We start from the raw sequence: 22960 nt of genomic DNA on the forward strand, positions 1-22960 counted from the left end.
ATTAGGACAAAGAAGGTACCAGGAGACACTGGAGGTGGCAACCATGATGGTGAAGCTCATTCCAGGAGCCAGTTTTTCTCTCCGTAATGTTTTTTAGAGAAGTGATGGGTAGAATAATCCATCCTCTCATTGTTTGTCCACCAATTAGGGCTAATGTCCAACACAACAATTTTGGTTCACAGATTTCTGGTTCCACATTTTTCTTATTTACCAGGCATGATCTTAACACAACCATTGAGTTGTATCAGTAGGACTTTTTATGTGGACTAATTCAGTCTTTGTCTTGCTTTTGCACCTTTTCCCATCAACATTGGTGATTATAGGTTATTGTGACATCTTTTTAACTTACTCAGTACTGTTAAGCTCACAGTTAGGGTAAATTTGTAGGCCCAATTATTACAACCCCACTTCCTTAATCAGAAAGGGTTCGTGGGGGGGATAGTTCAGTTTCTATCTCCTGCCACAGGGATCTAGTCCCACGGAGAAGTTATTTGGGCCAGGGAAGCTTGTTTTAGGCTATTGTGATGAGCTAGGGGACAATAAGTAGACCACTGGACTGGCAGACCTCTGCTTTGATATGTGAGGCTAAGAGAATAGAAGCAGCTACTGAGCAGAGGCAAAAGATGTGGGAGCAACACAGATTGGGAGCCACTACAGACTAGTAGTTGGAGGTGGGAATGATGCTGCTGAGTCTGCCGAAGTCACGCTGAACACTAGGAAGACCAGTAGCACTGAAGGCCTCTTAATGAGATAACTGGGAGGGAGGAAGAGGGGTAAGCAGTGGAACCTGATGCAATATCTCTGCTAGGCTTGGCGGGGAGAAGTACACAGCAAATTGTTCCTACACAAAATACTGCCGAGTAATAGTGAGATTTTGGCTGCATCTGGACTAGAACTGGAAAATTAGATCCTTTTTGCTTCTGGATTTGACCTTGAAACAAAATCCTAATAGCAGGTTGAAATCTACGTATTCATGTGCTCAACGGGGGATAGATTTAAGGTTAAGATTTCATACCTGGGTGCCTAAAGTTAGGTTCCTGAAATCCATATTAATCATCTAAATAAGTTAATTTAACTGGAACTGCTGAGTGATTACCAGTTATAAAGATCAGGCCAGTGATCCTGGTGCATCAATAAGGATTTAGGAGCCTAAATGTAGGCACCTATTTTTGAAACTCTTGGAGTCAAATTTTGTGAAGCATTTTTCATTACTGTCTCAAATTTTTCACAAAAACACCTTTTATGATGATGGAAGTTTTCACATAGTCGCCAATCATTCTTATTGCTGTAAATATGTGCAACAGTCCTTTGTGAAACTGACAAATGAATAAAAGTGCAATATTTTGTGAGTGGATGGAATTTTGCTGTTTGCTGGTAGAAATGGCAAAAAATCACCTTTGATCAAACAAGAAATTGCATTGCACTAGCTTTATCACGTTCTGGTCCTGCTGCATTTTTCTTTAATCCCTCTTTTCGTCTTTTTCTTGTTTCAATAATTATGATTAACTTTTGCATTCAATTATATAATTTAGCGACATCTGTCTTCCATTTATTGTTAAACACAAGGAGCTGTAGGTTCTGATCACCTCTGAAAATCAGGCTCCTAATGTTCTTCTGCATAGTGTATTAGTGCCATGCAGTAACTATTTTTGTTATTTTGCTGGCTGGGAAAGATAGATAAATAAAAATTAGAAAATACTCATGTGTACATTAGTTTTCTTGCAAAGTGAAATTTTGTAGTTCTGTACAGTTCTAATCATAAGAACAGCCCTACTGGGTCCATCTCGCCCAGTATTCTGTCTTCTGATAGTGGCCAATGCCAGGTGCTTCAGAGGGAATGAACAGAACATGCAATCGAGTGATCCATCCCCTGTCATCTACTCCCAGCTTCTGGCAAACAAAGGCTAGGGACACTCAGATAATATTTTTGCATCCCTGTCTATCCTGGCTAATAGCCACTGATGGACCTATCCTCCATGAATTTATCTAGTTCTTTTTTTGATCCCTGTTATAGTTTTGGCCTTCACAAAATCACCTGGGAAAGAGTTCCAAGGGTTGACTGACTGTGCGTTGTGTGAAGAAGTACTTCCTTTTGTTTGTTTTAAGCTTGCTGACTATTAATTTCATTGAGTGACCCCTAGTTCTTGCTTTATGTGAAGAAGTAAATAACACTTACTTACTTCTCTTTCTCCACACTTTTCGAGATTGTATGGACCGCTATCATATCCACCCTTAGTCGTCTCTTTTCCAAGCTGAAAAGTCCCAGTCTTTTTAATCGCTCCGCACATGGAAGCTGTTCCATACATCTAATTATTTTTGTTGTCCTTCTCTGTACTTTTTCCAATTCCAGTATATCTTTTTTGAGATGGAGCAAGCAGATCTGCATGCAGTATTTAAGATGTGGGCGTACTATGAATTTACATAGAGGCATTATGATATTTTCTATCTTATCTATCCCTTTCCTAATGATTCCTAAAAGTTAATCATGACAGCTCTAACTGGGATGGTTGGATCTATTTTCTCTGAATGACAACATCTCCAGCTAGTACTTAGCTGGAGCCTTTGTTCAGCACTAATAGGTGTTGCAGGAGGTAATATTAATCTATTCTTTTTCTCCTGTCGTTTTCCGTTCAAGCATAGGATTAGGTCCAAACTTAACTTGTTCATTAGGTTTGCTTTGTAATTGATTGCAGTCACATGCTGTAATGGCGACATTGATATCATCATTGTGAAATGAGCATAATAGACATGTTACTAATGACTAAATCAGTTATTCCCTGCTTGCCTTTCTGCTTCAGTAACATGTCTTCCATCATCTTAAACACCCATCCTTTGTTAACTCGTGGGTATGACACATTCTATCTGAGGCTTTTATGGGCGCTTCCACAGCTCTTGTAATAATAGTTGATGGACTTGAGTCTGTAATGCACTCTTATCACAGTTACTTGAATGGATTAAATGATAAATCTTCCAGACCACAAGAATGCCTCATTTCTAAAACCCCAGCAGGAAGAATGACTACAGGCTTATCAGGAGAAAGTTTAATTTGTGTGGCAACAGTATGCAATAATTTCACTGAGTGATGATTATTCTATCTATCCATGTGATTATGGAACCTATGCCTGAAATCATAAGGTCCTGTGTATTGCAGTATCCCCTCTGAAAATCAGTCTAGAAATAGTGGATGTCAGCCAGCTACTCATATCACTGGCAGAAATTAAAGCAAGCCAACAGTCTTATACCACGTGTATGCTTCACTTTTTTAGCACCATCAATGTATTTTAAAGCTTTGGTTAGGAAAAAAGGGAAGTAGGCAAGGTGACCATGCTTTTTCAGGATTGTTGCATTAAATAAGATGAACTCTCAAAAGCAGCATTGGATAGAGACTTTGGATACAATGTGGCAGGTAGCAGTGTAATTAGAGCAGCAAACTAGGAAGTCCTATATGTGAGCAACTAAGAAAAACAATACCTTGGTGGTATGCTAGGAACCATAAATAGTCTTTCTGAAAACAGACCTCAGTACAGAGAAATTATAGCTCTGTTTTGTAATCACTTTCTGTTGCATTAGCTATTTCAAATTTCAATGAATATAACTGTTTAGTATAATTACATTTTTAAAACTAGAATAGTTCTGTGCCTCAACAACAACAACAAAAAGGGAGGAGGGGGAGGAATCCTAGAACTCTAGGGCTAGATTGCCTTATTTAGAGACAATATCTGAGTTTTTCTACTTTTTGTTTTTAGTGTTGCTCAAGTACTTTCTTGGGTTGGACACTCAGAACTGTGCAAGAAGTCCTTGCTTCTGCTTGTTTCACTCAGCCTTTTTGCTAAGTTGCTTGCATTGTTCTGTTCTGGCTAAGCTGTGCACAAACTTTGAGTTGTTTTAACAGAAACTTACTCAACTCTTTTGTATTCTAGGTAAGGCAGGTCAGATGGCTATAGGGTCAGTAGTACCACTTGGCCATTTTTGCCCTGTCTGTATGTGTTCTTGCCCTTCTGTTGTTCTTTAGGAATAACAAAGAGAATGAGCCTGACCAAAATGTATCTTTGCCGAAGCAGAAGTCAGATGAGGCCACAGCACTGCTGCTGTGTGTTTGGGTGAAGTGCTGCTTTCTCAGGAGTCTCCAGTTTAATATGCATAAATTACATCAGTGGCTGGTGACTACACTAGAGCATCCTGTATATAGTTTAGCAGGAGAACTGTGTTTTCTTGCCATTTAAACCTTTCCAGAGATACGTAGAGCAGAACCAGCAGTATAAATGTAGAGACATGTCAGTCCTGGTTGGAAATGACCCTGGACAACGGCAACTGCAGTTGCTCAGGATGCTGCTGAGATTAGCTGTAGCCATCACCTCTAGTTGTGAGGCTAGGAAAGCTGAGATATATTATTTTAGTCAGCAGATCACACTGGGTTTGGACAGTGTGATGCAACGTTGCTTGCGAACCTTTATCGCTGCCCCTCATTTACATAAACACACGCACTTTTCAACTTGCACCATAACTTCAGGCTTGTGTAAGAAAACAGGTGAGAGCAAAGGGGTTGATGCTCAGCAAGCCACTCTGAGTAATTTACTTGACTTCCTTGACATTTTAGAGCAAGTTGGTTTATTAAGCCCATAATGTACCTGTAAATAATGGGGTGAGCTAGCTCATGGTTGGGACATGTGTTTATATATCTAGGGATAGTATCCCATATATCTCTTTTTATATATGTGATGTGTGTGGCTTGTAATCTGTGAAAGGGGCCACTTTCAAACTAATTCATATTAAGAATCAATATGTGATCTCCTACGACCTCATAAGCCTGATATGCAAAACATTATTTATATAGTAGTAGATATACTGTAGCTTACACATTTTTGGTCCTTTCCTATGTTTTCCCATGCATTCTTTGTCATTCTTTGCTTAGCCCTCCTTTGGATCTGATTCAAGAACATATTTCAGCAGGGGTTGATTTAGCATATAGATTGTTACTGTACAAATCCAAACATCTAAACCCAAATGAAAATACAAATAGAGGCCTGTATGAGGCGTACTCAGTCCCTGTTCATAGAGTCACACATCTGAATATATTGCAGACTGAATATAGTGCAGTGCTTATCTTTTTTTATTTTAATGATTTAATGTACAAAGCTGACAAGATTCAACCCTGTGTTAATATAATCAATTCCCATTATTACAGATCAATCCTGAATGAAATATTCCTGAAATTCAGGTAGTAGTGTTCCCTTTTAGGCAGTTTTTACTCTGTAGGCCAGCTTAAAAAAAAAAAAAAAAAAGGTTCTAGGTATACCCAAGCTGTCTGGACTTAGAATTTGGAATAGCTATAAGTAGAGACGGATATGTACAGGAGCATCCATAATGAGGAACTGACCAGAGATTTAACAAATCACTAGAAGCATGTGTGTGAAAAATTATGTACACTTTCCAACTATTTGTGGATAATTTGAAATACCCAAGATGCTTTTATTTTCAATTGGACACTTACTGGCTACTTTGATAGCAATACATCCGACGGAAAATATTTTATCTCCTTTATATCTGACGTAAATTGGAAAGTGGAAACTGAACCGGAAAATATTTGTGATATCTGTAAAGGAGCAGCTATGCGGTTCACTGAGCAGCTGAATTATTTGGGGTATATTTTAGAACACCTCAAGGATCTTGCCCTCTTGTCTTGGATACTCTGTCTCCTCATTATCAGACAAGATTTTGGATCGGATGTGCCTTGTTTGTTGCTGTGCATCAAAAAGTGCCTGTTTGGCAGGGCTCTGTGTGATACTAGCAAGAGGAAGTCTGAAAAACACTAAAGGAATGCAAGAATGGGAAGTCAGACACAGAGGAGAGGCAGCAATTGTTGCTCTAGATAAGCGGTTCAAGCCACTAACAGTGCAAGCCTACCAGTGCTGAAAGTTGGATTGGAGTAATGGAAAGAAAGCTGGAAGGAATGGGCAAAAAGCAAAATATTAGGAAGTGTCAAGGTTCATGAGTGGCCTTTTACAACAAAAACACCATTCAAGGTGGCAATTGGATCAAGAATCAGAATTTGTTAACTCTGGAGACCTTATTATTCACTTCAGAAGCAGCCACAAATTATGAATCCTGCCTAACCCATGATAGGGCAGGGCGAAGGAGAGCATTTAAACAAATGTCTTGGACCATCCAATTCATCACTGCCTTTATCTACCATAGATCTAGCTCCTCCCAGCTGTCATACCACCTGCAAGCTCTGTCTTGATGTAGCCCCATATTCTACCGTCTGAATCCTCCCATAAACCCCCATAAGTACAAATGTCAAAAGACGTGAAGATAGTGACAAATCTTGCATTCATGCAAGTTGTAGAAATTCTTTTTCAGTGACTTCTATTATGAGTGAATGAAAACACAGGTTTATAACAGAAGCTGGGTTGCAAACTTCACCGTAGTTTTTGTTGATGAGAAAGCTATAATACTATATTATGTTTTCATATTTTGGGCTTTTTACAATCAAATGTTCTATAATTAAGAGGAAACACTGTTTTGGGGCACTAGTGGTTTGAACATAAAGTTGACATAGTTAAATACTGTAGCTTATGCAGACCAATATGTTGTATATGCCCTCTCAGGATTGATCAGAAAGCTGATATATTTTTCCAGGGGAAAACAAATGGAAAAAGAGAGCCACAGAAGTTCAGCTCATCACCACCTTAATGTTCTTCAGCATGATGCCCACGCATATTGAAAATGACAGAACAGAAAGTAAATATGGATGCACAGTACTGAGATATGCTTTAGGTATCTGTCTTCCCACACTGCTGTTTATTTTTAACCATGTCAAGAAGAATTAGCTCCATTTCAATTTAACACAATGAAGACAAGATTTGTGTCTGAAAAGATAGTGGTTGGGTTTATTCAATCTTTTTGGAAAATTAAGGCCTGGCCCGAACACATACTTCTGTTTTGTTTCCTCTGAGACAGCCAAGATTATAATCATTCCATGAGTTTCAAATCACAAGAGAATCTGAGACTGACTCATTGTTTCCCATTTCATTAGCTCAGGACAGGATGCAAAGCTCGTTAACACATTTTGGGAGTCTTTACAAGACATAAAATCACATGCACAAATCTGTAAGCTTCCATATTTAATTTTCCTCCTGAATTGTTTATAACTTCTCTTGCAGCTCTCTAGATTCCCCACCCATAAGCATGCAATTTGGCTTGACGCAGCCAGTCACATTCTCTCCATCCTCCTCCCTCCACTGCTGCTGTCATCATGTCTGAGTCTGCATCTGATCAGTGATGTGGCAATATTAGCACATCAGTATTAACAGTTCTTCAAAAGTGCAGCTTCTCATGTTACCCACAAGCATCTCCTTCTCCTTTCCTTGTGGTGTTTAGATGGATATTTGTTGTTAACTAACACATTGCCTCTCCAAGTCAGGAATGTGACTTCTGATCAGAAAGACAAGAGGCAGCAAAGCTGTGGATGGTTTAGTTGCTAAGTAACAACAAAAAAAGCCAAGTTCTGCTCTCAGTTACACCATATAAGTCTGGAGCAGCTACCAAAGCCAGTGAACCAGATCCTCAATTGGCATAGCTTCATTAAAATAATAGAGCTATGCTGATTTACTCCAGCTGAGGGTCTGGCCCAGGGGAGATAAACTACATTTACACCCATGTAGCTTTGAGGACATTTTGATGCTATTTTCTCATAAATAAAGATGCATACAAACAATTCGATATCAGCTGAAAGTCTAATTGCTATCTCAGAAGTTTGATCAAATCATATGTGGTAGACCTAGTATTTTACAAACTCTCTATTGGCTTAGGACACAAGCTGGGTGAGGTAATATCTTTTATTGGACCAACTTTGGTGAGAGAGACCAGTTTTCGAGCCACACGGAGCTCTTCTTCAGGTCTGGGAAAAGAACTCCCAGAGTCACAGCAAAATGCCAGGTGGAACAGATTGTTTAGCATTGCCCCATATTGTAAGGGACCATTGAAGGTAGAGTGACCTGTTAACACCTCTGCAGTCATCAGACAAAAAGTGGGGGTTAGTGGGTTACGGATTGTTGTAATGAGCCATAAATCCAGTGTCTCTGTTCAGTCCATGATATTAAGGCTGTCTACACTGTGCAGCTTACAGTGGCAGAGCCGTGCCACTGCAGCAGTGCTGCTGTAAGGCAGGCAGTGTAGCTGCTCTTTGTTGGCAGGAGAGAGCTCTCCTACTGACAAAATAAAATCACCCCCAATAAGGGGCGGTAGCTTTGTTGGTGGGGAGAGCATCTCCCGTCAACAAAGCACTGTACACACCAGCACTTTTCATCAGTAAAACTTTTGTTGGTCGGGGTGTGTTTTTTCACACCCCTGAGCGGCAAAAATTTTACTGATGAAAGTGCAGAGTAGACATAGCTTTAGTGTCTAGCAGAATCATGAATTTTAACTCCCAGGTTCATCTTTTGATAGGTCAGAAATAGAGTTAGCACTTTGTGAAAAGTGTTTACCCACAGGTGATATGTTTTTGTCTAGCATTTTTCTGTGTGAGTTTGAGAGCGTAGTGACTGGTTTCATCCACCTAGTTGTTGTTGGGGCATGTAGTGCACTGGATGAGGTATACCACTGTGATGGGGTCCTCAGGGTACAACCTGGACTGTGTGACTGCTGAGCCCCCTGTTGCACCCACCTGGGGTATCCCTCTCTCACTGTGATGCTGTTCTCAAGTTACGATCTTCTGATAGGCACTGCATAAACACCCAACTGTGTTACATGAATGATCTCCCTGCCACTCATGAACCATCAAGAGGGAGACTCCAGTCAATTTCCCCCCGCTCCCCATTCTTGCACTCCAGACCTCTGCCATCTTGCAGTGGAGAGAAGCCTGGCCAGTGTAAGTTCATTATCCAGTTTGCTCCTCCCTTGTTGTGGAGAGGACACACACTAGCCTTTGTAAACTGAGCTGAGATTTCCCAAGCACTTCAACCAAAACACATTCTTTTAGGTAAAATATAAAACAGGTTTACTAACTACAGAAACATAAATGGTAAGTGATTACAAGTAGCAGGCGTAGAGATCAGAGTTGGTTACTTAAGAAACAAAAAAATAAATTTGCAGACTCAGTTCTACGAACTAAACAGGATTTGAATCAAGTGGTGTCTCACCCTGACAGATGGTATAAGCAAGTTACAGATCTTCAATACGCAGGCTGGGACTCTTTCCCAGCCTGGGACCACATTCTCCCAGTTCAAAGTTTGTCTTCCAGACATTCCTACAGGTGTTGAGTTTGGGGAGGGAGAGGCCAAGTAATTATGTCACTTCCCCTCTTTTATATGTTCTTCTAGCTTGCTGGAAAGATCTTTTGCTGTGACATGGGGATCAGGCAGTCTCCAATGTATATGTTCTCCCTCTGAGAAGTCTCTGGGATGGCCCTTGGGAGAGAGGATTCCATTGTTGTGCCTGACAGGCTGGTTGTGGGTGTTTCCAACCTCCCAACATATTTCAGTGACACATACAGCAATACTTCATAAATTTCCATATAATGATAGAACACACAATCAAACAGGATATTAATGTGCAACAGATCAAGATTTTTCAAATGATACCCAGTAGAGCATGCATTGTACCAAACATATCATAATCATATCATAGTGGTGAATATGGGAGTTCCAGGTGCTATTTTAAGGTACTGAGTGTTGCAGCCACATGTTGGCATAGGCATGTGTAGGATCCATTGATATTGAAAGGTGTTTGAGAGGGGTGATCATTGTAGCAGTGGAGATATGTCTGCAGGCTTTGCATATGTTGTTCTGGTGGGGGCTGGAGCTGCTTTCAGTTGGTGTGTCATGGTCTGTGAGGAGCTTGCTTCTGATAATGAACATGAAGAGTTTGGGGAGGGGGGTTGAAGGCCAGAAGTCAGAGTTCAGGAAATATTTCTTTCAGGTTGGGATCCCCATTGAGTATGGATTTTAGTTGTTTGATACCCTGTATGGGTTCCAGTGTAGGGTGCTAGGTGACAGCTAGGGGTGTGTGGTCATAGAAGGTTTTATTTCTGTATTGAAGCAAGTTTTTTGGGGATATTTGGGTATCCCATTCCATGGTATGATCTACTTCTCCAGTGGAGTGTCCTGGTTTGGTGAAGGCAGTTTTAAGTGTGTTAAGGTGTATATCCCGGATTTTCTCCTTGGAGCATATTATGTGGTAAGTGCTTATGTAAGCGGGGGAATGGTCCCGCTATTGTGGGGAACTTTCCTGGCTTCTGTACTACCCCAGTGAAATAGGCTAGCGAAAGGATCTGAGTCCTCGCTCCCACTTCCTTTACCCAGAGGCCTCCCTGCCTGTGAAGACTCCCCTTCTACTCTCCTGTCTGGCAGAGTCCTCGTAACCCCAACAAGGCTGGGCCCAGGATTCCTGGGGGGGGCTTGACCCCCAACCCTGCTGTGGTCACCTAGGACAGGGGCTAGGGTGTCCCCACTCTGGAGTACTCTCTCTGCACTGGGCACTTCCCTGACCTACTGATCATTGCATACAATTTAAAGCAAATGCAAGTTATTTAATCAACAATTAATTTTTAAAAGAATAAGGAAAAATGGAAAAGGTTAAAGGAAAACACATCACAGCACCCTGTGGCAGGGAACATCACAAACAGTGTCTCTTGAACATCAGGGCAGTTCACGGTCTGTTCCTTGGGGTCCTGTGGCACCTTATAGACTAACAGACGTATTGGAGCATGAGCTTTCGTGGGTGAATACCCACTTCTTCGGATGCATGCATTCACCCACGAAAGCTCATGCTCCAATACGTCTGTTAGTCTATAAGGTGCCACAGGGCTCTTTGCTGCTTTTACAGATCCAGACTAACACGGCTACCCCTCTGATACTAGTCTGTCCCTTGTAGGTCTCAGGCCCTGGCTGTGCTGTAGGGATGCTGTGGGTTGGACACTTGCACTGGTGGTGGACACACACCTCCGGGCTTTGGGTGGTGGGACCCTTCTTCCCAGCATCAGCCCCCCGTCGGGTTAAGATCTCCTTCCCAGTCTGGCCTGCAAGGACCCTTGGCTGGGGGTGTCTTTCTGCATTGGGTCCTTTGTCCAGAGTCCCCCCTTGGTTGGCCCCAGTTGCTCACCACACCTGGCTCCAGACTGCTCCAGCTCCACTGTTTTAGCTTTGGCTCCACTTTGCCTCAGCACTGATGCTGCTGCTCTGCCTCCAGCCCCCTGTGCTGCTTCTCGGGCCCCTCTGGCTCTGTGGCTGCAACTCTGCTCCCATTATAGGGTCTGCTTTCCCTGGGCTGTGCCGCTGGCTCTGTGGCTGCAGCTCTGCTCTCAGCACAGGATCTGCTCCCTGGGCTGTGCCGCTGGCTCTGTGGCTGCAGCTCTGCTCTCAGCACAGGATCTGCTCCCTGGGCTGTGCCGCTGGCTCTGTGGCTGCAGCTCTGCTCTCAGCACAGGATCTGCTCCCTGGGCTGTGCCGCTGGCTCTGTGGCTGCAGCTCTGCTCCCAGTAGAGGATCTGCTCCCTGGGCTGTGTCTCTGGCTCTGTTGACTTCCACGGTTCTGCTCCCCAGCTCAGCTTGGGCCCCTGCTTTCTCCTTAGCTTGGCCCCGCTCTGTCTGACCAAGGCAATTTCAGCTCACATGGAGGACAAGACCCCCCTGGCCTTCTGATTCCCTGATTAGCCTGCCCACCCTGTCAATCAGGCTGACCTGGAGCATTGGCCTCTCCCCATTGTTCCTGGGGACTGTCAGTCTCAAGGTCCTGATTTCTCATTGACCCTTCCGCTTTTAGTGGTGGGAGCTAGCAACCAAAACACCCCCACAGAATGTTAGTAAGGGGGCAATAGTCCCCTTACACTTAGCCCTAGTCTACACTAAGAGTTTAGGTTGAATTTAGCAGCGTTAGATGGATTTAACCCTGCACCCGTCCACACGACAAAGCCATTATTTTCAACTTAAAGGGCTATTAAAATCGATTTCTGTACTCCTCCCCCAAGGAGGGGATTAGCACTGAAATCGACCTTGCTGGGTCGAATTTTGGGTAGTGTGGACGCAATTCGATGGTATTGGCCTCCGGGAGCTATCCCAGAGTGCTCCATTGTGACCGCTCTGGACAGCGCTCTCAACTCAGATGCACTGGCCAGGTAGACAGGAAAAGGCCCACGAACTTTTGAATCTCATTTCCTGTTTGGCCAGTGTGGCGATCTGCAGGTGAGTGCAAATCTCATCATCAGAGGTGACCATGATGGAGTTCCAGAATCGTAAAAGAGCCCAAGCATGGAACGAACGGGAGGTACTGGATCTGATCACTGTATGGCGAGATGAATCTGTGCTATCAGAACTCCATTCAAAAAGACGGAATGCCCAAACATTTGAAAAAATCTCCAAGGGCATGAAGGACAGAGGCTAGAACAGGGACCCGCAGCAGTGCCGCCTGAAACTTAAGGAGCTGAGGCAAGCCTACCAAAAAAACAGAGAGGCAAATGGCCGCTCTGGGTCACAGCCCCAGACATGCCTTTTCTATGATGAGCTGCATGCCATTCTAGGTGGTGTAGCCACCACTACCCCACCCCTTTGCTTTGACTCCGTCAATGGGGTAGCACCAGGGCCGGCTCTACCTTTTTTGCTGCCCCAAGCGGTGAAGCAAAGGAAAAAAAAGAAAGAAAGAAAAGCAGCCACAGCAGTGCTGCCGAAAAAGAAAAAATGAAAAAGCTGCTGCCGAACTGCCACCAAAGAAGAAAAAACAAAACAAAAACAAAAAAACGGACGGAGCTGGTGCCTAGATCTGGCCCTGAGTAGCATGCAACAGGGATGCAGGTTTTGGGACGAGGAAGATGATAGCTCACAGCAAGGAAGAGGAGAAACCGTTTTCCCCGACAGCCAGAAACTGTTTCTCACCCTGGACCTGGAGTCAGTGCCCCGCAAACCCACCCAAAGGTGCCTCCTGGACCCGCCAGGTGGAGAAGGGAACCTCTGGGGAGTGTATCTTTGTAAATATTATGCATGGTTTAAAAGGAAGTATTTTTAATGATTAATTTGCCCTGGCATTCGCAGCCAGTACAGCTACTGGAAAAGTCTGCTAACGTGTCTGGGGATGGAGCGGAAATCCTCCAGGGACATCTCCATAAAGCTCTCTTGGATGTACTCTCAAAGCCTTTGCAAAGGTTTCTGGGGAGGGTAGCCTTATTCTGTCCTCCATGGTAGGACATTTACCATGCCAGACCAGTCACGTAGTCTGGAATCATTGCATAACAAAGCATGGCAGCGTATGGTCCCAGTGTTTGCTGGCATTCAAACAATATCTGTTCTTTATCTCGCTGTGTAATCCTCAGAAGAGTGATATTGTTCATGGTCAGCTGGTTGAAATAGGGTGATTTTATTAATGGGACATTCAGAGATGCCCGATCCTGCTGGGATGTTTGCCTGTGGCTGAACAGAAATGTTCCCCGCTATTAGCCATGCGGTGGGGGGAGGGGTGAAGCGATCATCCCAGAGAAGTGTGTGCATGTGTTTGTGGTTTAGTTGGGTTTGTGCTGCACGTTAACCCAAAAACCACAGCCCCTCCTCCTTTTTAAATGGCCAACCCAATGGCTGCTTGGTATGGGAAATGAGGGCGCTGCTGTTTGAAACTATTCCCACATGTTATGAAGGTTAAAGAAGCCAAAAGACTGTGTCTTACCATGGCTGCCTGCAAGCCAAATTCTGTTGCCCGGCCCTGCGTGAAAGATTTCTCACACCAAACTGGCATACCCTCAATAAGAGGCAAAATGCAACCTTGTACCGAAAGCATATGTGCTATGTAATGTTAACAGCAAGGTTTACCGTGAAAGAGTCTACCCATTGTTCTCTAAAATGTCTTTTTAACTACCACTCTCCCTTTTTTCCCTCCACCTGCTGCAAACGTTTCAACACTCACACTATCTTCTCCTTCCCAGAGGCTAGTGAAGATTAGAAGGTGAAAAAAATGCACTCACGATGAAATGTTCTCTGAGCTCATGCAGTCCTCCCACACTGAAAATGCCCAGCAGAATGCGTGGAGGCAGACAATGTCAGAGTCCAGGAAAACACAATATGAATGCGAGGACAGGTGGCGGGCTGAAGATGATAGGTGGCATCAGCTTGGTGACGGAAGGCAAGAGGCAATGCTGAAGCTACTGGAGGAACAAACTGATATGCTCCGGTGTCTGGCTGAGGTTCAGGAAAGGCAGCTTGAGCACAGACTGCCAATACAGCCCCTGTGTAACTAACCGCCCTCCTCTCCAAGTTCCATAGCCTCCTCACCCAAACGCCCGAGAATGCAATGGGGGGGCCTCCGGGCACTCGACCACTCCACCCCAGAGGACTGCCCAAGCAACAGAAAGCTGGCATTCAATAAGTTTTAAAGTGCAGTGTGGCCTTCTCCCCCACCTCTCCCGGGCTACCCTGGCAGTTATCCCCCTATTTGTGTGATGAATTAATAAAGAATTTCATGAATGTGAAGCAACAACGACTTTATTGCCTCTGCAAGCGGTGATCGAAGGGGGGAGGGGAGGGTGGTTAGCTTACAGGGAAGTACAGTGAACCAAGGGGTGGGGGCTCATCAAGGAGAAACAAACAGAACTTTCACACTGTAGCCTGGCCAGTCATGAAACGGGTTTTCAAAGCTTCTCTTATGCGCACCATGCCCTCCTGTACTCTGCTAACCACCCTGGTGTCTGAGCTGCGCATAATCAGCAGCCAGGCGATTTGCCTCAACCTCCCACCCTGCCATAAATATCGCCCGCTTACTCTCTCATATATTGTGGAACGCACAGCAAGCGGTAATAACTGTGGGAATATTAGTTTTGCTGAGGTCTATCCGAGTTAGTAAACTGTGCCAGCGCGCTTTTAAATGTCCAAATGCACATTCTACCACCATTCTGCCTTGTCCAGGCTGCCTGTGTATGGCTTCATGAGCCATGGCATTAAGGGGTAGGTTGGGTCCTCAAGGATAACTATAAGACATTTCAACATCCCCAACAGTTATTTTCTGGTCTGGGAAGAAAGTCCCTTGCTGCAGCTTTTGAAACAGACCAGAGTTCATGAAGATGCGAGCATCATGTACCTTTCCCGGCCATCCCACGTTGATGTTGGTGAAACGTCCCTTGTGATCCACCAGTGCTTGCAATACCATTGAAAAGTACCCCTTTCAGTTTATGTACTCACTGGCTTGGTGCTCCAGTGCCAAAAATATGTTTCTCCCTTGGATATGTATTTGAAAGCATAATATCAGTAGAAAATATGTAATTCCTCATATAGTGTCAATGCACACATTTTACTATATTAATAACCAATGTGTGTCACCACCTTTCATGTGATACCTTACAAGACACTTGCTGGATAAATACTATAAATGGTGTTAGATGTAGTGAGTTTGTCAAGCCTGTTAAGAGTTGCTGACACAGAGTTTGCTGAACCCTTTGCCAGCTGGCACCAATGGCTATCTCACAGAGCTCCACCAGGCTCTCTTTTGAGAAGGAGGAGGAGGGGGGTCAAAGTAGAGGAGGACTCTAGCTCATTAGAATGCCTGGTAGAGAGTTACACTTTTAAGGATATAGTCTCATCACAAGGTGCAGTGAATTAAGATTAGAAATCACTGTACAGCAGAACAAGAATATACCTCATGGTACTATGAGTCAGACTCTGGATGCAGTGATTAGAGCTGGTTTTGAAATTTTCAACATTTTTAAGGTTTTTCTAGCCCATTTATGACCAGCCCTATCAGTAGTGACTGACCAAGAATCATTTGAATGCTGCTGCACTGAGTATAGAATGGGAGTTAGCCAATCTAAGTTTCTCATAGGCAGTCCGAATGCCTCTCTTTCTGGCTATGGAATGTGGCTGTTAAAATGACTTGCCATTTCATATCAAATGCAGAGTATGACTTACTCAGACTGCATTTCATAATTAGTTCTTCCCATCCTGGGACATAACCTCAGGGTAAGGAAAGGGTATTCTAGGTTCACGATGCATTCCCTTCTCTTTGGAGAAAGACCAGAAGCAATTACCTGTATGCCAGGCCACCTGGTGCTCACTATTGATTCTGAGTCATCTCTGGCCATGCAGTTGGGATTCCAAGGTTTCCTGTCTTAAAATGTTGCCATTTATTCAGTTGCAGTTTGCTCTGTATTTCCATACCTTGCTATAAAACGGCCCTTGTTTGGACTATCACTATTAATAAAAATCCATTTTAAAAATATCCAAAAATATGTTACGAAAATTGGTCTGATGTACACCATATTCTAAAGAAAGATCTACCTCTGTTTAGAACCTTTCCTGACCTCTGGGCTGAAAAAAACCTAAAATAAAGTATTAACAAAAACACAGTTGACTGCCAAAGGAAATGAGTTCCTGTAAGGACTGAAACAATAAGTCTCCTCTGTACTGAACTCTCAGAGGGAATATGCTGCATTTCCTCCTGTTCTTTATCAAAGTCCCCAAAATAAGCTGGAATGGGGAGTGACTTTGCACAGTCTCTGCACACCTTTTCCAGTTACCAATTAGGGTCTGCCTCACAGAGAGAGAACACACCCTGCCTGGCTCTGCAAGGGAATTCCAGTGCGACAGATTACAAGCATGAAGCTGCTTGGAGCTGCCCTTCTCTCCCTGGCTGTGTTCAGCATCTGCACCACAAATGGTAAGAGTGCACTGTTCTCTCACTCCTTTGACTTTCTTGGTAAGCAGCTAAGTGCCCTTGGGCACAGTTATCTCTTTATGGGTTTCTGCTAGTGAAGGCTTCATCTCACTGTACTATAGCAGCTCAGTGGTTCATTCCCACATTTATGGGCTGAGTAACTGCATTTGGAGGAAGAGGCACTGCAAGGAGGGCAATGTTTTTAATCGAATTAAATGTCTATAGTGAAAATAGTATAGTGACCTGTCGGTTTCTGTGGCATATCTCTGTCCAGCTGTCATGAGCCTCCCAAACCTGAGGGATTAAAAGCACCCAGCAAGTGGGAAAAGCCACTTACTCAAAAAATGTTTTCCCACTTCTCCTTTGAGAAATATCTTTTAGGGCACTTTTAAAAGGATTTGAAATGTTTGTCAGATTTGAAAACACCATTTAACACATTGGGGAACTTACAGTGGACTCAGCGTGTCCTAGTGTAACCTGCTGACTTCATTGGAATTACACTAGCGATGAATTTGGGCAAGTCTGCTTATCAGAAGCAAGTGTATGTTGACCACAAATACATATAGACTTGTAGCATTCCTCCAGTGTAACCCCACAATGCCCAGGGCAGTAATGTTGGAGTTCTGCAATGTGAAAAAGTGACTCCCGCCTCCAAATACTTGATGTTACTAGGTAACATAATGGCCATTGACCTGCTTTTTCTAATGTTTTTCTGCGTAAAAGTTTGTGTACGTTCAAAGCAGAATAAATTACTTTTCATGACGGAGGAAGCAACTATAACTTAAACTATCATCTCATCTTTATCAAGGATTGAAAACAAAGCTGATTTTCCCCCCTCTCATTTTGTTGGCCCATTATGCAGAAGATCTGTAGTCATAGCTTTTACAGATGTCATTAGAGCAGATGGCTTTCAAAGACTGGCTACTAGCCGGTGAACAGAAATTCTGTTATTAAAGGATTAAGTAATTGCAAGCACTGTGTCCTCAAACTTTTACTTGGGTTACGTGTTAGAAATTGACGCACAAATCAACAAGTGTGTCTTGTGTGGTGTAACTTGTGTTTTTATTCTGGCTCATTGCTGTTAAAAATGTGATTGACATTGACATGTAATGTTGTTGCTACAGGAAAATTTGCTTTTCAAACCCTGCCAGGTCAGTATGAACTCTCAAAGTACATGTTTGGGCTGCTATTTATGCTCTGTCTGCTGGGGTTAGAATGAGCAGCCTTCCTGCCATTGTTAAGCTTTGAATTCATTGCAGGTCTTTTGAAAAGCAAGGTGGAATTAGTTCAGTAGGAGCAGGCTCAACAGTGCTGTTTGTAAAAGCCTATTAGAAAGCAACATGTACAGGTTAAAGGGGATGCAAAGGAGAGCTACGATTTCTGTTGAATGAATTTCCTAACACCTCTCCTGCAGCTGATTGGGAATGATTGGGTAGTGCAGCAGCAGGGTAGAGCTCATCACGCTGAATTAGCAAATATCATCAAGTAATGGACATTTGCTTTTAACTATTGTATTCTGTTAAAAAAAAAATCTTAAACTCAAGCAGACGTGCTGAAACTCCATTGGTAAAATAATAAGGAAAAATGAAGACCATGGGTGGAAAAATACAAGTTATATGTCTCCATCTCTACCATACAAATGAAACATAAGAGGAGCTGCAAAACTTCATAAATTGGTAATCTATGGAGGACAGAAAGGAATCCACTCATGTTTGACACAATCTTATTTAAAGGGACAGTGTCAACTTGAAATCTGATCAGTTTCAAAAAATGAGATGAGCAAATTCAGGTACTACACTTGCTACTGAATCCCGCTGCTAGTTTCTGTTATTTTATAGCCCCACTTTCCTATTTTTTTAAAATATTTTTCTCTCCTAGTGCCATGTGAAAGACCCACCCAGAGACTATATGGGGAGAGTGAAACTGTTATACACACAAAGTTCTGTCAAATGCTCAAAGTGTACAAATGGAGAAAAATAAGTGTTATTTTTCCTTTAATTTCATTTGATTACAATAATCCTAGGTGTTTCTTGTAACAACAGCAGGTAAAAAATGTCAGGCAGTAAATGTGATTTAAGTTGCCAGTGTCCCTTTAAGTAAAATGCAGTTATGGCAACCTCACTATTTTTTTTAAGTCAGGTGACATATGTTCACTACTTTCCCATCTTAGGGACCTAGTAAGTGGCCCTCTCAAAGCTAACTGGCTGCTCCTCTAGTCTCTGAGAGTATGCTTTCATTGCAGCTAGCAGTGACCTGGGTGGAAAGACTCATGGTGGTGGGGCTCGTGCTAGAGTGGGAAGTTGCAGCTGCGGCAGAAATTCTAGCTAGCCACTCAAGCTCAGATCCAGGACCCTGAGTTGCAACCCCCACACTGCTGTTTTTAGCAAGCTAGCTCCACCTCTGCTATCTTTGAGTGTTTGCCAGGGGTAGGAGTGTTGCATTCAGCTGCACTTTAGACATACCCTGAAGACTTTCAATGGTCTCCTCTTCTCAGATCTTCAGATAATGTATGGCCTTTCACAATTGTCTGGGAGCATTATAGGGTGTGTGAGGAGGGCATACATCACCCTCTGAAGCATCAGGTATTGACTACCAATGGAGGCAGGAGATGACAGAGCTGTTTTTTTGCGTCCCCCTATCCTAATGTGTGTTGGGTGCCTTCAAATGCATCTCAAAACTGTACAGTCCTGTGTGCATCCCTTTTTGTGCAATGGAGTGTAAGTATTCCCACATTCTGGCAAAAGACTTTGTGACCGTGCCTCCTACAAAGTGGGACAGTCTCTACGCAAAAAAATAAATGGACACAAATATGACATCAGTAATCATAACATTCAAAAACCAGTAGGAGAACACTTCAATCTCTCTGGTCACTCAGTAACAGACTTAAAGGTGGCAATTTTGCAACAGAAAAGCTTCAAAAACAGACTCCAAGGAGAAACTGCTGAACTAGAATTAATATGCAAATTAGATACCATCAATTTAGGCTTAAATAGAGACTGGGAATGGCTGAGCCATTACACACATTGAATCTATTTCCCCATGTTAAGTAGCCTCACACCTCTTGTCAAACTATCTGAGATGGGCCATCTTGATTACCACTACAAAAGTTTTTTTTTCTCCTGCTGATAATATCTCATCTTAATGAATTAGCCTCTTAGAGTTGGTAGGGGAACTCCAACCGTTTCATGTTCTCTGTATGTATATATATCTCCTCACTATATGTTCCATTCTATGCATCCGATGAAGTGGGCTGTAGCCCACGAAAGCTTATGCTCAAATAAATTTGTTAGTCTCTAAGGTGCCACAAGTACTCCTGTTCTTTTTGTGGATACAGACTAACACAGCTGCTACTCTGAAACCTGTCATATTTTAGAATTATATTTAGCTGAAATTATAGATTCAGCCAAACCATAGCCTAAGAGGTGAACACTCCCATCCCAACACTATGGAGAAGTTTAGAACTGCATCAAATTGTGCATCTTGGGCCTGACTATCATTGTAATGTTTGCGATTTGTGAATTTGTCTGCAACCTCTCCACACACACACAAATACATTATGATCTGCAGTGTTTGGGAATGGTCTCCCCAAAAGGACATGCAGTTGTCCTATTCCTTAGCCTGCAGGGGTTAACTGCAGCTTGATGGGTACCAAACTCAACCTCCTGCAAGAAACAAATACAAAGAGAGAGAGGGAGAGAGAGAGAAGTTGGCAGCCCCACAGAACTGGAGAATTTTAGGATCTAAATACAGTCTGTGAGCTAGCAATATTTTCCTAATTTTCCAATTGAGTTTTGGATATGAAATTCTTTGGACTCGCATGCATTTTGACAGGTAGTCACCCTCCACAAGCGTATTATCGGAAGCTGGATGAATCTAGAGATGTTCAGGATCCACTGATAGCAAAATAATAGCCCCAGAACCTTCCTGACAACTCAACTCTAGTCTAAAGGCTTCTCTTCATCCCTCTGGATCCCAAACTTCACAGTAGACTTGGGAATACCTTACTCTAGAATTAAAGGGCTCTGGCCTAAACACATTTCCCACTATCCCAGTCTGCACCAAAATAAACATATACCTTGGCACAGAAATGCTTCCTGGGCTGATTCATCATGCTTCTAACTACCTATTACCTGGGGGAAAGATCTGACAGGTAGGTGGGGCAGCTGGGAGAGAAATTGGGCCAAAGAGCTGTGAGCTATGGGATCATAGAATATCAGGGTTGGAAGGGACCTCAAGAGGTCATCTAGTCCAACCCCCTGCTCAAAGCAGGACCAATCCCCAACTAAATCATCCCAGCCAGGGCTTTGTCAAGCCTGACCTTAAAGTCTAAGGATGGAGATTCCACCACCTACCTATGTAACCTATTCCAGTGCTTCACCGGCTTCCTAGTGAAATAGTTTTTCCTAGTATCCAACCTAGACCTCCCCCACTGCAACTTGAGACCATTGCTCCTTGTTCTGTCATCTGCCACCCCTGAGAACAGCCTAGCTCCATCCTCTTTGGAACCCCCCTTCACTCTTCTCTTCTGCAGACTAAATAACCCCAGTTCCCTCAGCATCTCCTCATACATCATGTGCCCCCCTAATCATTTTCGTTGCCCTCCGCTGGACTCTTCCTAATTTTGTCTACATCCTTTCTGTAGTGGGGGCCCAAAACTGGATGCAATACTCAGGATGTGGCCTCACCAGTGCTGAATAGAGGGGAATAATCACTTTCCTCGATCTGCTGGCAGTGCTGCTACTAATGCAGCCCAATATGCCATTAGTGTGCCCTTGTTGCCAAGAAGGCTGTTGACTCATATCCAGCTTCTTGCGCACTGTAATCCCCAGGTCCTTTTCTGCAGAACTGCCACTTAGCCAGTTGGTCCCCAGCCTGTAGCAGTATATGGGATTCTTCCATCCTAAGTGCAGGACTCTGCACTTGTCCTTGTTGATCCTCATCTGATTTCTTTTAGCCCAATCCTCCAATTTATCTAGGTCGCTCTAGACCCTATCCCTACCCTGCAGCATATCTACCTCTTCCCCAAGCTTAGTATCATCTGCAAACTTTCTTAGGGTGAAATTCATCCCATCATCCAGATCATTCATGAAGATGTTGAACAAAACCAACCCCAGGACTGACCCATGGGGCACTCCGCTTGATACTGGCTGCTAACTAGACATCGAGCTGTTGATCACTCCTGTTGAGCCTGATGATCTAGCCAGCTTTTTATCCACTTTATAGTCCATTCATCCAATCCATACTACTTTAACTTGCTGGCAAGAATACTGTGGGAGACCATATCAAAAGCTTTGCTAAAGTCAAGATATATCACATCCACCGCTTTCCCCATATTCACAGAGCCAGTTATCTCATCACAGAAGGCAATCAGGTTGGTCAGACATGACTTGCCCTTGGTGAATCCACGTTGACTGTTCCTGATCACTTTCCTCTCCTCCAACTGCTTCAAAATGAATTCCTCGAGGACCTGTTCCATGATTTTTCCAGAGACTGCGGTGAGGCTGACTGGTCTGTAGTTCCCTGGATTCTTCTTCGTCCCTTTTTTCAAGATGGGCACTATATTTGCCTTTTTCCAATCGTCCAGGACCTCCCCGATCGCCACGAGTTTTCAAAGATAAAGGCCAATGGCTCTGCAATCATATCAGCCAACTCCCTCAGCACCCTCGGCTGTATTAGATCCGGCCCCATGGACTTGTGCATGTCCAGCTTTTCAAAATAGTCCTTAACCTGTTCTTTCACCACTGAGGGCTGCTCACCTCCTCCCCATACTGTGCTGCCCAGTGCAACAGTCTGGGAGCTGACCTTGTCTGTGAAGACCAAAGCAAAAAAAGCATTGAGTACTTCAGCTTTTTCCACATCACTATGTTGCCTCCCCCATTCAGTAAGGGTCCCACACTTTTCCTGACCACCTTCTTGTTGCTAACATACCTGTAGAAACCCTTCTTGTTACCCTTAATATCCCTTGCTAGGAGCAACTCCAATTGTGCTTTGGCCTTCTTGATTACACCCCTGCATGCTCTAGCAAAATGTTATACTCCTCCCTGATCATCTGTCCAAATTTCCACTTCTGGTAAGCTTCATTTTTGGGTTTAAGCTCACCGAAGATTACTCAGTTAAGCCAAGCAGGTCGCCTGCCATATTTGCTATTCTTTCTGCACATTGGGATAGTTTGTTCCTGTGCCCTCAATAAGGCTTCTTTAAAATATAGCCAGCTCTCCTGGACTCCTTTCCACCTCATATTAGCATCCCAGGGGATCCTGCCCATCAGTTCCCTATGGGAGTCTAAGTCTGCTTTTCTGAAGTCCAGGATCTGTATTCTGCTGCTCTCCTTTCTGCCTTT

The 22960-nt window shown here is 43.5% G+C and overlaps 1 protein-coding gene across 14 annotated transcripts in view; it reads left to right on the top strand.

Annotated features, from left to right (window-relative positions):
- Positions 1–22960, top strand: part of EMCN (endomucin) — a 187676-nt gene that overhangs the window by 64114 nt on the left and 100602 nt on the right. For 3 of the 14 annotated variants that reach the window (XM_045019562.1, XM_045019574.1, XM_045019577.1), the window contains exon 1: positions 16444–16623. The exons of 3 other annotated variants lie outside the window; for them this stretch is intronic. In XM_045019562.1, coding sequence (XP_044875497.1) covers positions 16563–16623 — 61 coding nt within the window. In that variant the 5' untranslated portion in view covers positions 16444–16562. Of the gene's footprint in view, positions 1–16439; positions 16624–22960 lie in introns of those variants that run through there. 8 more of the 14 variants (XM_045019572.1, XM_045019576.1, XM_045019573.1 and 5 more) reach the window with 5 other exon arrangements.

Source organism: Mauremys mutica, chromosome 5 (assembly GCF_020497125.1).
Source record: "Mauremys mutica isolate MM-2020 ecotype Southern chromosome 5, ASM2049712v1, whole genome shotgun sequence".
Taxonomy (NCBI): Eukaryota; Metazoa; Chordata; order Testudines; family Geoemydidae; genus Mauremys; species Mauremys mutica.